A 15,161-nucleotide genomic window follows, 5' to 3' on the forward strand; every position below is an offset into this window, starting at 1 on the left:
TATGTCCCCTCTCTTCATCTTCTCTCTCTCTCTCTTTTCACGATAGCCTCTCCCTTACTTTTATTTTCATCTTTTCTCTTTCTCTCTATCACTCACTTCAATCTCACTTATCTTCTGGTTAACATTGGCTACAATCTCGTCATTCAATATCGTCGCTCTTCTTCCATCAAGCTCTTTTTGTCACTGTTCGCTAAAATCTCACCATTCAACTGTGCTTTGTATTTGATGGAAAAGGGCTTTGAGCAATGTTTTAAAAACTGGACCGAACCAATCAATTCAGCTGGTTGAACCAAGAACCAATTCTTGATCCTGTTCGATTAACCCCTAAAAATCAACCACAAGGAAATTGGTGAAAAACCATAAAAATCGATTGAAAACCGAATTGATTTCCTTAAAAACCGGTTTGAATTAATTAAAATTTTTTGAAAATTAATTTAAAACTTAATTAAAAACAAAGAACAACCAAAAATAATTAATATTAATCAGGTATTCATCAATAATATATCATTTTACTAAGCATTTATTAATATGTTTTGAAAAATATAAATATTTACATATATTTCTTATTTAATTATGATACATAAATTAAAAATATATTAATTTAATATTAACCGATTCAACCATGGCATGGTTGAACTAATGAATCGTGAACCAGTGGCAAGTTCAGTTCAATAACCAATTCGGTTTTTAAAACCTTAGTTTTGAAAGTCTATCATGGCATGAATTGAGGGCGTGTATGGTCTATGATTCTTTCAATAGGGAAGAAGGTTTTTCTTCGTTCAACTTCTTTGAAGAGGTAATCTCTCTAAATCAGAAGATTTTTTTGAGCATCTCATTTAAACGATGCTTCACTTGCATCTTTAGACTTTGTCAAGGTGGAGCATGAAAAGAAAGTCCACTCATTTGATTTGAATGAAGAGGCAATCAATGATGGGGAAAAAGTGAGCAATGGCAACACGACAGCATAGTTCTAAGGTTTAGGTGTAATGTCTACCTTGACATTACCATAACAACATCATTGTAATAATCAAGATTAATTAAATTCTCTACATAAGGTTATCACAACACAAGAGTTTAGAAAAATAATTTGTTTAAATATTGGGATCCCAACAAAACTTTTTTTGAAAGTGTTTGAACTCAAACCATAGTTTAAAATAAGTTAAACAATGAAGTAGGAGTATAAAAATTAATTACAATCATTAAAAAAAAATCAAACAAGCACTCTAGAAAAATTTTCGGAAATGCACAATCCACCACGACCCAGGCATCACCTACTGTGGCGGAAGGTACAGAGGGACCACATCCCTCTTTATGCAGTACGCTATGGCACACAAGCCTTGCGTCGTGGTGCACTCCTACTGTCATGATAGCTCTTTCGGCCAACTTTCAAAATGCAATATTTCACTATTCGATGTCTGATTTGAACAATTCAACTATCCACATGTAGCTCTTTAAACCCTTTAGTTATTGGAATTCTCATACCCAAATGCTTAACTATTTAAAAGTTAAACACCTGAATCCAAATTAGTTCATTTTTAATTTAAAATGCATACAAGAGTGTCCAAAACCCACAACCTGGTATTAATAGCCTTTGAACCACTTAGACTAACTCAAATAAACCACAAACAATCTGATAGAGCACTTATACAACAACCAAAATAATCCATTCACAATTTGACCATCAAAACCCCAATTCAACATTGACTTCAAAGGGTTGCTAACAATTCACAACAAATATCATTTTAGCCATTCCAACACATAAACAACACAAAAATATCACTTACGCTAATATCTAGACCTCTCACAATAATTTCAACATAGATACAACATTCTAGGCTAAGATACACACCCTTACACAATAGTTCTTATGCAAGTGATTATAAAAAAAATGCATGATCCTAAGTTGGCATAATTAACACAAATTCATTACAATACCAAAATAGAAAGGAGAAGAACTATACAAACAAAGCTCTTCAAGACTCAATAGTCCCTTCCTTCCCTTTGCCCCTATCAGAGCCCTCACCTATAAAATGTAATCATGGGATGAAATAAACATTTCAGTAACAAAATAATTTATCACTATCAATTCACATGCATAACTGTAAACAAGTAAAGCTCTGTGTGTGTGTGTATCAAAACACCATTTTCATATCCATAAGTCACTTTCACACTTTATCATGATCATTCTCCTATCTAAACCTCCACATCACCCTAACTAAAATCAAAAGCTCTATTAGGCCAACCGCACATACATAATGGCCCAAGCACACTTTTAGTAGTAAAATCACTTAGCTAAAGGTGTTCTATCTCATTTGTGGACTATATTTTCCCTATCATACACTATTCGTAGTGTCGTCACTCCAAAATCGCATTACACTAATGTCAAGGAGCATAAATCTATAATACTGTACCCACATGGACACTAACAAGATAATCTTCAACAGCATCTTACAAGGCACTAAGGAGATAATTGCCATATATACTTCCACTACTCCTTCCTACAGGTGAATTCTCACCCTCTATCATGATCATGCTCACACTTCTCATAATTATCACAAACTTATATCAAAACCATAAATTACTAATATAGAGAAACTTTTATAAATTCATTGTTTTAAAATCGTTTCCAATGCACAATATCCCTCTTTTGCAATATGCAACATTCAAAACACATGTATGCAAAATTACATATTTACTTATAAACAGTTAAATGCTTAATCAAATAGAGTGAATTATTCGGTTATCTCAATCCTTTTGTCACAAAAAAGGTTATCGTTGTCTAATATTTACTTCATAAGGTCTACACATATAACAACACCCATGCAATATTTAATCTACATGATTAAGTAATTATCGTCAATTATTACTCTTATTAAATCCTTTTTAGCATAATTTTGATTGCCCACTATACCTAAAATCTCATTTTAACACCCTTAATACTTCCAATACATTTTATTAATTTCATTTAATACCTAAACACACTAATAACACTAATCCTCCACCCACATTGCTCTCAATCTCTCAAATTTCATTAGGGTTCTTCCAAACCCTAACTAAAAATTTCAAATCATTATAAAACTCTTAAGCCTAAGTTGAGAAGCTTGATTTAGCTTTCCAAGATCTTAACTAAACCAATGGATTAGGTCAAGATCTAAGGAGAGACAAAATCAAATCTCAAACACCTTCAAACCATAGAAAATTTGCATAGAGAGGAAGGAGGAAGGATATGAAGCTTATCCTAAAGTGTAACAAGCTCAAAACATCTCCAAATCCCCTATAAATATTTGGATACACTTACAAAATGTCTTTAATGACTCCCATTGAAACTAAGGACCTATTTTTTTTCTATTTTTAAAAACTGTTTTTTGTTTTTGAAAATAGAAAATTTTAAAAACTTATTTGGATACGTGTTTTTTGTTTAATTATTTTTAAAACTATTTTTATTTTTTGTTTTTAAAAACAAAAAAATATAAACAACTTCAAGTTGTTTTCGTTTTATTTTTCTTATTTTTAAAATACGCTACATTTGATTATTAAAAATTATAGTTATGCTGATCAATTTTTATTATTAATAACTACTATTAACTGCCTATAATTATCACTATTAGTTCATTTTTTAATTTTAAAATTGCTTTTTAATTGACATAACCAAATGGATTTTCATTTTATTTTGTTTTTAAAAACAATTTTAAAAATTGTATTACAAAACAAGTTTTGAAAATAAAAAAAATAAGAACAAAAACCAAGCATGCTCTAAATACGCTGAAGCTATCTCTCTTATTATAAAACTATTCAACTTACCATGACTTCTTCAGTATAACAAAATTTTATAAATGGCTACACATCCTTCATATGATAAGAACATTCTTCTTTTACATGCGACTACCTTGGTGATTCATTTATATTGTCTTCCATATTTGCCTATGTTTCAATGTGATGACATGTCATATGATTTGGGATGAATGTACAAAAGTTTATTGATGTTAGCATTTCATTGCAGACCATATGACAGTTACAAAAGCAAGAAACAAATGAAAGACAAAGGTTGACAACAGAAAATTAAAAATCATGTTCAAGATAGAGGGTTATGATTAGAGTTCTCCTTCATATGGCTAAGAAAAATAATGGGTCATAGTTTGATAAAAAAAATTAAAAATAGATAATTATGGTTCTAAAGCTCAAATGTCATCAACCAACTCAAATATTTTTGTAGATTTTTTGTGTTACTGAAGCAAATTAATATTGTTCTTCTAAATTTTTTGCAATCAATTTTAATGGGAAAGAAATTTCTTCCTAAATATTAGTATCTGTTTTTTTTTTAAAAAAAAAGGATATAAGAATTATGCCTTATTTGTGTATTTATTTCCCTGTTTAGGTCTTCATAAATATTCTGAGGTATTAAAATAGTTCTGACAAAGATATTAGGTTTGGACTCATGTGTTGACACATTGGCAGGAGATGAAGTGCTTAAGGGCATCAGGGGCAAAAAGAAGCACCTTATTACAAGTTAATGACATGCATATTGTTTTGTACCATCCCTTCAGTGCTTTTACTAAATAAGATGATGTATAGTTTTCATGATATGCCATGCATTTAAAAAAAAAGACAAATGTCCATTCATTGAAATATGTTGATATTCAATTTGATTGCTGTTCAAGTAGAGGTTCTCACACATAGAAGGAGCATTTAAGTCCAACGAAATGTTGTTGCTTGACTCCATCTGCCTATTTACTTCATTATCCCCACTATTTTCCTAATTCTCCCACATGGCTAGAGCATTTAAATCAAAAGAGAAGCACCAACTTTCCATAATGGAAAACCTACTAGCGGTCACCCTTTTGTTTCTTTATAAAGGGCTGTAACTGTCTATTTCTTTGTAAAGGACTCCCTTGTAAAGGGCTATAAATTTCATTTTTTTTCATCCCTTGCCTAATTAGAGCAATTCTCATTCATTTTACTTTCGCCACCAATAGTTTGCTTTTCCATTGCAAAGTAAGAGAGAGATATAAAAATAATATTATATGGTTTGCTCATTTTTTGCTTTTTACTTAAATATTAAGTTTGAAATTTCATTCATTTATTCCTTATACTTTTATTGTATTGACATTGATAAAGTTGACAGAAATATCTTATAAATAGGATTGAAGGAAGTACATAATAGTTGAAGTTTGAACCTCCTACTCACTCATGCCAACATTAGTGAGTCCATAGTTATTATTCTAGCAATTGAATCATTTTCACTAAAAAAAAAATATCTTGCATGGCAAGTTAAGTTGAACTGTTTGTATAAAAAATAAGAACAATTGAAAAAACAACAACAAATTAAATAATTTTGTAGAAATATTTTAGTATTTGTTTGGGATAATACAACTTTTAGTTTTTTAAATTTATCTTAGTTATTGATATGGTCCCTCACATTTAATTTTTATCAATTTAATCCCTTAAGCTTACTTCATTTTTCAGTTTGGTTCTTATTGTTTAAAAGTGACGTTGCATTGTTAAAATTTACTGACATGGATAACATAATATTGATGTTAGCTATGTAAATTAATGAAAATAAGTGTCACACCCTGGTATTAAAGGTGTGACCGGCACAGGATATGAGATACACTCACATTTCATTAACCTTAATTAACCAGATATAAAAATAAAATATCAATAAATAAACCCTACTAGTCAAAAAGTCTTTATATATATATATATATATAATTATAAAGTTGGTAAAACTTTAAACATTTTGTAAAAAAATTTCAACAAAATCTCCCCTGTAATTGAGACCTCTCAAAATTTCTACAATAGCAAAACCGATCAACCAAATCAGAAAGGAGCTTAACTCCGCGCCAATATATTTCACAACAACAAAATAAGACTAGTGGAATGCTAAATTTATAATTTTAATATAATATATCATTGGATCGAAATAAATTGTCAAAGATTGCTCCCACTATCCAAAAAGTAATACTGCCCCTTAATGACCAGCAAAAGGTGCAGGGTCAACTACAATATTTGAGATCAAAGAAATTTTCTGTGAATAGCTTTCCAATCAAGTGTGTAAATTATAATAAATAAATAAATAAAAATATGAAAATGGTAACTAATAATTTAATTTAAAAAAATTAAGGAAATAATGAAGCACTTGCCTTAATTAATAATAAATGACAAGTTTGCTTAATGGTATAATCGTGGAACCACCAACAATATTAGAACCAAATAAGTTTATAAAAAATTTATAATATATATAAAATTTCAAGTAATGGTGAAATTTTAAAAAAATGCCTTTAAAGAAATTAATATAAAAACAATAAGTTTTAAGTCTAATCTAGAAGGCTTTATCAAAATGAATAATAGGCATGGATACACAGTCCATAAGGATAAGTAAATATCTGGTGTGGCAAGGAACCATGAAAAACAGGCTCAAGCATAAAACTCACGAATAATAGGCATGGATTACATTCACAAAACTACATCTTCCATTTCACGTGTGTTGACCGGTACATAAGGCTAGCATCTTTAATGCACCCTGCTAGCTAGGTATACCATGACACGCCAAGGGCTAACAGAACTACCATTACCATCTAGCGTTCTAAATTCAGTCCCCTTAATTAAAAATCAAGCATGTATGGAGTAAGAATAAAATTTTTAAAATTTTTCACTTTCAAATAAGCTATTCAACAATCATTTTCCATTTCTTAAGTTCATCTTCCTATCCTTCATGCATAAATTGTCATATTAAAAATTTTCATATCAAACATAGAATTTATTAAGTTACTTTTGAGACGTAATACCATTTGTCATATATCAACTTCAATCATTACTTGGCAATAACATAAATTATGGGCAAAATCAAGAAATCATCATTTATAAATCAATTATTATAAAGATTGCATTTGCAAGAATATTTATACCGCCTATAAAAGAATAATATTAAAATTTAAATAAAGAAATTTTATAAACATTTTGCTAGAAATTTATTCAAAATGCTACCCACTTACCTGAGGTTTTCAATAATCTTATAATTAGACTCCTTCAATTTTACGCTTACTTTAATGATGCCCCAAATTAACCTAACATTTAAACCAGCAACTCTTATGTCATTATTATTTTCCTTCTTAATATAAGCAAGTGAACTAATATTCAAGCTCTTCAACATTATTAACCTCTTAAACTCTCACTAAATCCTCCAATAAATTCCATCAAGTAATCAACAATACTTGGAAGCATTCAATCTTGATCATCGACATAGCTCTTAATCCAAGCTTAACATAATCTTAATTATTATATAGTCTAGCAATTTCCTTTTAGATGCTGTACAATCCTAATGGGTAGATCAACTTTACAATTCATATGAAGACATATATTTCCTCAAGTAGCATATATAATTCCTTTAAGCTTTAGTATGAAAATTAAAAATCTTATTCCCATCAATTTCTTCTTTTGAGCATTCCTATAAGCACTATAAGAACATTCACAACTAATTAAATTATGAACCCAGCATCCAAGCTTCCAACTTCTTCAAATGTTTAATTCTACAATCAAGATTCAACTCATCACTAAAATGAATAACACCCTGCATAAACCAAACAACACCTCAATTTCCTCAAAATCATGATAGCAACAATGAAGAGCAAAAACTCATCTTTGGCCAGGGGAGCAAGAGAAAATGATTTGGTGTAACTGTTGAAATCAAAGGAAGAGAAGAAACCACCGACAATTTACCTTAACCCAAAGTGCAGTAGTGACAGTTATAATCAGCACATGGTCGGCTCCAAGAAGGAAAGGAAAAGCTTCAATGTGCCGCACGAATGAGAGGGAAGAACATTAGAAATCATTGGCTAGCAAAAGAAAAGAATTAAGCTTATCAAACACACATAGGCGTGTCCTATAACTGAATAGGAAAGGAAGTTAAAGCTCACACACACTAACGATACAGCAGAGAAGATTAGGACGAAACAGGAGCGGTGGCAAGAAGAGGATCTGGTGATAGCAACACTTCCAACGGCGGTACGTAATAGCGAGGAATAGACATAGCTGATAGTGAGCAGAGAAAATCAACCCTAAAGAACAGAAAGGCAGTGCGACAGGGAAGAGAAGGAAATAGAAGAACGATGCTCTCTCTCGCTCTCTACCCACTCTGTGTCTGAATGAAGAATAAGGAAGAAAGAGAATAAAATAAAAAACTTCTTGAAAAAATTACATGTAATGACCCCATCAGATTTTTATTATTATTATAATATTTTATTTATCATTCTTTTTTATAACAAGAAGTAAGGGCACTTTAGTATATAAAACAAAATAAAACTAATTTTTGGATTAAGTAAAATTTGAACTTTAAATCTTCGAGTAAGTATCTAGTATAAAGTCTACTAGACTAATACTCTTATTAGTCATAAAACTAAAATAAATAAATAAAATATCAAATAGAAGAAAATTATTTAATTTAAAATTTAGGGTCATTATAATAAATATAATTCTTTTGGTAAAAAAATTCTAAAAATTTTAAAAACAAGATAACAAAACACAATGTAAATGATTATATTGATAAAAATTAAACTAATTTGAGGGTTAATTTATTTTCATTTACCTAATACATGTTAAGTTATTAATATACTTTACACATTAGATTATTTTGAGAGTTAGTTTTTTAAAAAAAATTAAAGAATTCTAAGTCACATCAAACTTTTTAAAGAAACTAGAATGTAGTTGAATACACCTTAAGTCATTAAAATCTTAAGAGAGCAAGCTTAAGCAACCAAAGACAATTCATAAACCATTTTTCACAAGTTAAAAATAATGTTGGTTTAACATAATCAAGAAGAAAAGTATTTTTGATTTTCTATATTTAAAGTGAAAATGAATGGAAGGAAAATTGACTCAAACAAGCAAATGAGTGAATTCTTCAAGTGTTAAATCCATTCTACTATCATAGACTCCTTAATTCCAAGAGCTCGGTTCCTATGTGACTCAATTGACAAAATAAAAGCCTAATAACCACTAAGACTAGGTAAATATGGCTTAGACCAAGAAACATAATCCCTAGATTGTTGTCAAACTTTGATAAAACAAATTTTCATAAATGAATTTTTATCTTGCTAAAATCTTGCTCTAACACTTAAAACGATTGAATCTAAACAATCACCTCCTCATTAAAACCTAATGGAAGCTAAATAAATCAAAAATATCAAGCAAGAATCAAGAAGAGTTCAAATTCAACAAGTAATAACTATTAAAGCAAATACTTAAATGTAACATCACCCTTACTTATCCACAATTAACCTCACAAAATTAAAGTAATCACAGGAATAATCCAAATGAATTACCAAGTTTGTAAAATTTTCATAAACGGGATCCCAAATTTTCAAAACTTAAAATGATATAAAATCATTTCATAAATTAAAATCAAAGCAAAACCTGTATACAAAAGCATAGACATCATACAAGGTAAGATAAAATCAAACTAGGGTCAAAATAGGAAAAAAAACTAATTCAGGCACAATTATGTTGTAGTATAAATTTTTATATTGTGGCATAAACAGCAGAATCCATGACAGCAACAAGTTATCATGGCAGATTTTTTGGCCAAACTTTTGACACATACCAAATCTTCATCCGACGTTTGACTGAGATGATCTAGATGTCTACGAAAGCTTTCTTTGAGCTTTAGCTAACTGCATTCAAATTATTTCTCAATCAAAAGTTGGACACTAAAATACAAAATTACTCATTTATGCTTTCAAAACACAACTAGGGCATCCAAAACTTAATCCAAGTGTTAAAAGCTCACCCTAACCCTTAGACTACACTTAATAGACTTAGGATAACTTATGTCACATATTTCACAATTTCAACCCTCAACCCCTTGATTTAAGAAATAACAGGGGGAGACATTTTGACTTCAAAATTTAATATAATCCAATATAATCATGTATATGGTTAAATTTATACTTGCACTAGTATTTTTACCTTACTCATGTATTTCAACTAAAAAAATACCACACGCACTAGGCCTAAAATATACCTTTCAATACTTAATATTTAATAGTGCAAGTAATAACAAAATATAATCATCCTAATTGACAATATCAATTAATTACATATATGCAACTAAAATTACGAGAGGCCTACAATAGGAAATTGAGTAAGTCTCTAGTGCTTTCCCTTTGTCCTGCTCAAAACTAGTGCCTCTAAAATGTTAAATAGAGGGGTGAGTATAACCACTCGGTAGTCAAGTTTCGCTTAATTTATATAGTTGCATATCAATCAAAAACGGATACAATTGATAATAAACACATATATAAAGTATGTATGACAATGTAGAGCCTTGTCTATAATAATAACAACCATGTGATTAGGCTTCAAACACATAATCATATATATATATATATATATATCATATGTACAACCTAATGTCGTAATGATACCAACCATGAGCCCTTAAATGTATTGGATCACAATACTAACAATCATATAGTCGGGACTAAATGCATGATCATATACCAACCTTATACCCTCCTAATTACCTCCAACATGAAACCGATGGCTATTCAGTGGCTATAAACTTCACGAACTAATCCAACCTTCCACTTGTGAAGAGTTACCAAGCAAGGTCAACTCCCTTGTGTAATTCAATTTTCTCTAATGCTAACAACCATAGAGTATCGTACCCTTAATTCAGCCTCCTCATAAACCAGTGGAGATTAGTTAGATTTGAGTCCCTTATAGAACAAGTAGGATAGCCCCGAATCAATCATGGGATAAGGGCCACCTCCCGATTCTAACAATCGATGCCAAGGAAAGCTCCCGATTCCAACGGTCGCCGCCAATACTACGTGGGTTTAATCAACTATTTCTCTCCCTAAGCGAACTCCTGTCAATGATCATGCTATGCACAAACTTGATACTTTATGCCATTTTAACACAATATGCATATCTCAACACTAAATGTCATTCCAACATAGTTGATGCATATATTCTCACTCACATGGTTATCGCACTCCACGCATCAAAGTAGCATATTATTCTCAATTTCATAATGATATACCATCAATCATAATCTTAAATCTCAATATACATCATACATGAGGTTCATTTTTTAAAATTCTTTCACAACTCATCATATTGCCAATTTGTATCAAATAATATTCATATATCAATGAGTTCAAAACATAGAGTTCAACAAATATCTAATTAACATATAACTATATAAAACATGTTTTTCCTGGTTACCTCAAACCTATAAAAGGTTAAAGATTTACTCCTTAATCACAACTTGCTTTCCAAGCTAAATTCAAGCTCATCGGTGCTTCGTGAGGTTAGCTTACAATTACATTAACACGCATCACTATTAATCATTAGCAACATCACTTTCGACATCTAATTTCATACTTTAATAACCAAATTTCTCAACTACAAGATCAACCTCATATCCTATGAGTTCCTTAATTCTCATTAACTTTATTTAGCTCTCAATAACTTAAATAATCACTAATATATCATCCAACAACCTAAAATTATCATCAATGTCAAAATTAACTAACTTTCAACTCTCAAATTTCAACACTTTAATAACCTAAAGTTCTCAACTATTGAATTTAATCACCACATTAGGTTCATTCGCTCTCATTAGCTCTGACTAACACTAACACTATCCTTAATCAATATTAATGGCAACCACCTATCTCAAGCACCCCCATTTATGGCATTTAAATGCACAAATTCATCCATAATTAAAAGCTCACTCTCATGGATGCATAAAACCTCTATCTCTAAATAACTCAAACAACTTTTATTAACTCCATTTAAGTTAATGGATTCGGACCTAAAACTCTTAAGGTCTAAAAATCATTTTTCAACTACAAACCTTAACTTAAAAATGGCGTGGAGAGAAAAAGGAATGGTAAGGGAGGCTTACCTTAGTGATTATAAACTCTAAATCTTCCCAAAACACCAGTAAAATTATGTCCTAGTAAAGAGGATCATGAACCCATTCATGCTCCTCTTTTTTCTCTGTTTTTAACACACATAAATGTCATTTTTTAGTCAGATTTGCAACATTTATGCTATAGCATAACACACAATTAGCCAAATTTTGATTTTTCTCTCTTCAATTTGAGCTCAAGTGGCCCAATTCATTTCTGAATCCAATCTAATGACTAAAACCAAACTCAATAAGCCTATTAGCCATATCTAACCATTCTCAAACTCATTTATACTTAAATTTATAAATTTACCCTTCATTAGTTTAATTAAACAAGGGAATAATTTTTGGAATATTACATCAAACACTTGAAATGCAAAAATTCAATGGAAATGCAAACCAAAGCAATATGATCCTCAACAAGAAAAATGACATTAAATTAATTCAGTCAATCTAACAAGAATCAATGAATTAAATTCAAAATCATAACAAAAACTAAAATTATATTTGAGCTACACAAAATTGAAATCAAGAGAATCTCAAACTCAAGTGAAACTTCATCATTTTTGAGAATCCTTAAAGATTTAGCCTCTCATCTCACTCTCTATAGCTACTGACTGAAGAAAAGATTCACAAGAAGCTGCCAATAGACAATTACTCGAAGAATCTATGAATGAATGAATGCTATGACTGAACTTTGTAACCGACAAGAATGAGGGGAGAGAGAGAGAGAACTGAAAAGAGGAGCTGCGATGAAGTGCAACCAGCTGAACCGAAGAAAGATGAGCGTCCAAGCATGTGATGATCTAAAACCTTAGAGGAAATAACCAATCCTGTGCGTGTGAGCTCCCAGATAGATGAGCGATGGCATGAATCCTCAGGAAAGAGAAGAACCAAAGGAGATGTATGATGATTGAACACTTAGGAGAGATGTGAGCGGTGGCGTGTGGCGAACTCGAAGCTAAAGGAGATGAATATACGATGGTGATCGAACTCGGACCCTTGAAGAAGTGATGAAGATGAGCGACTTCGTGAATGGTCGAGTTTGAGCTTTTCTTTCGTTTTCAATTCTGGGTCCCTCCTCTTTGAAAAGTCAAATACTAATTTAAAAAAATGAGAGAATTGCCCCATTAATCCTTAAAAACATAAAGCAACAAAATTAAATCTACGTCTTAAAAATAAAAATAAAAATTACTTAAATAATAAAATATATTAAGAAATTAAAATTTCATATTAAAAACAATTATTAATTCTAATAAAATATGTAAAATGATCAAAATGCTCCAAATACTAAAATTCAATGCAAATGAATCAATAACCAAATTCAATATTAAAAGCATGCATATAAGGGTCCAAACTAATGAAATATGATTACTAATGTTAAAAAAAAAGGTATATAAAATATGTGATTGATTAGACTCACATGATAATTTTAAAAAATATGAAAGACCAAATCAATAAAAGTTGAACTTAAAGGATAAAATTGATAATTGAGACAAACTTGAGATATTAAAATTTTCATTATACCTATTTTTCCTTATCAATCAAATAATTATTAAGAAAATAATTTCTTTAAAACTATTTAAATTACAATTTTTATTTTTATGTTTTGTGTTTTGATTTCGTGCTTTCAAAAACGACGACGTCTTAGTAGTGATTGATCCTGCTTTTTTTTATTTTTTACATTTCTTTTCAACGGTGGGAGATTGTGGTCGACGGATATGGCAGTCTCAGCTGTTTCCACCGTCGCAGCTTGGTGCTTCCGTTTTTCAGAGAGGGTTAGCCCCAGGAAGAAGCTTTCAGGAATTGCAAACTACACTTACCAAAACCCAATTCAATTCTCAGCGACGAGGTCGGTGAGGTTCTTTGTTGTTCGAGCTCTCGATCCCCAGAGAGGAAGTAATGAAGCAGAAGAAAACTCCAGAAACAGTTCCGGCACTTTCCTTTCTTCGGTACATACATTCCTCTCTCTTTCTCTTCTCGATTTCAATCGGGTTTTCTTTTCAGACGCTAATGTCATCCTCGAGTTTTGATTTTGAAGTGAAAGGCTCGAAATTAAGGAAACTCTGCTTCACCCCTTGCACTGAAGTGATGTCCAACAATATCCGATATAACAATATATTTACATAATCAAAATTAGAAGCAAGAACAAAATTTGAATTTCCATGGCAGGTTAAATGAGATTTAAATTTGTTATTTTAGTTCAAAGGAGTGTCTTTGTTTAGATTTTAAAGCATGTACATTACTTTGGATTTGGACACTACGAGTTTTCAAATTCTCTCCCCTAAGGAGTGTCCACAACGTAGCACTAAGATTTCATTCATGCTTAAAAATTCATCCTTGACCTGTAAATTTATGAGATGCATTTTAACCATTTCTCTGCAGTTAGATTAAAATATAGGACATAAAAAAGGTAGATTGGTGTTCTCTCAGTATCTTCTATGTATTAACATTTCCGACAACCATTCGATAGAATCGACGATTTCTTAGCAACACGTGGGACACTTACTAGGTGAGAAAGGATTCGAATACTCATTGAATCCGGATCCCACTATTTTTGTGGGGTTAAGTTATAATTTCCCAAAAATGTAAAAGGTTCTGAGATGAGCTTGTCATTGTAGATTTTGCTGAGTTAAGTTATTCTATGTTGTAAATAGGAGGATTGGGGGTATCTGGCAAAATTGCTGGCGGGTTCTGTTCTGGGTGCTGCTGCAATCAAGTATGGAAGTGCAGTTTACCCTGTGATAACCAGACCCAACATTGTGCAGGCTTTGATTATGATAGTAATTCCTGTTCTTGTAGCTGTTTTCCTTTTGATCAAGGAAAGTAGTTTAGATAGAGAAGAAGATTAGGAAGCTTTTGCTGTGCTAGTCATGAGTCCTGCTTCTACACAAGTTTTTAGTATAAACCCTGAAAGAAAGTGGTTCCTGTTGTGCCAATTTGTGATAATTGATTATTAGCATTTTCTTTCTCTTCATTCATTAATAAAATCTTCAGATTATCATAGAGATCGCACTACGGATTACAAATGATCTTCTGTACTCTGCTTTGAAAGGCACATTCTTTCTTTATTAATATGTAAGAAACGTGATATGTTGATATCCATTGAAACTCGACTTTGTAAAGCCAAAACCACGCGTATGATATGTAAAGGAATGTAATATTTATATCTTCTTGAGCATCTTATTTTTAACATAATGAGTGATGAAATGTTTTGCATTAGTCCAACGTAAAAAATGTTGTCAAC

The 15,161-nt window shown here is 31.0% G+C and overlaps 1 protein-coding gene and 1 long non-coding RNA gene across 3 annotated transcripts; one reads left to right on the forward strand and one right to left on the reverse strand.

Annotated features, from left to right (window-relative positions):
- Window positions 1-1,693: 1,693 nt before the first annotated feature.
- Window positions 1,694-8,113, reverse strand: LOC129287855 (uncharacterized). Of its 2 annotated transcripts, none has more exons than XR_008587826.1 (3): window positions 7,918-8,113; window positions 7,717-7,832; window positions 1,694-2,023 (listed from the first exon to the last, which is right to left on the reverse strand). It is a non-coding gene; the product is annotated as an uncharacterized LOC129287855 (long non-coding RNA). The 2 variants fall into 2 exon arrangements; XR_008587827.1 differs by lacking the exon at window positions 1,694-2,023 and adding an exon at window positions 7,292-7,567.
- Window positions 8,114-13,599: 5,486 nt separating this feature from the next.
- LOC129289546 (uncharacterized) lies at window positions 13,600-15,046 on the forward strand. Its single transcript, XM_054926323.1, has 2 exons — window positions 13,600-13,866; window positions 14,572-15,046. The coding sequence occupies exons 1-2, from the start codon at window positions 13,636-13,638 to the stop codon at window positions 14,764-14,766; spliced, it is 426 nt and encodes a 141-aa protein (XP_054782298.1). The 5' UTR covers window positions 13,600-13,635; the 3' UTR covers window positions 14,767-15,046.
- The last annotated feature ends 115 nt before the right edge of the window (window positions 15,047-15,161 follow it).

This window comes from Prosopis cineraria, unplaced genomic scaffold (genome assembly GCF_029017545.1).
Source record: "Prosopis cineraria cultivar Desert tree isolate PC_DT_omini unplaced genomic scaffold, ASM2901754v1 PC12, whole genome shotgun sequence".
Classification (NCBI taxonomy): Eukaryota; Viridiplantae; Streptophyta; class Magnoliopsida; order Fabales; family Fabaceae; genus Prosopis; species Prosopis cineraria.

Coding starts and splice junctions, on each gene's coding strand:
- LOC129289546 (XM_054926323.1), top strand. CDS start 13,636: ATGGCAGTCTCAGCTGTTTCCACCGTCGCAGCTTGGTGCTTCCGTTTT. Junction 13,867..14,571: donor CCGGCACTTTCCTTTCTTCG/GTACATACATTC, acceptor TGTTGTAAATAG/GAGGATTGGGGGTATCTGGC.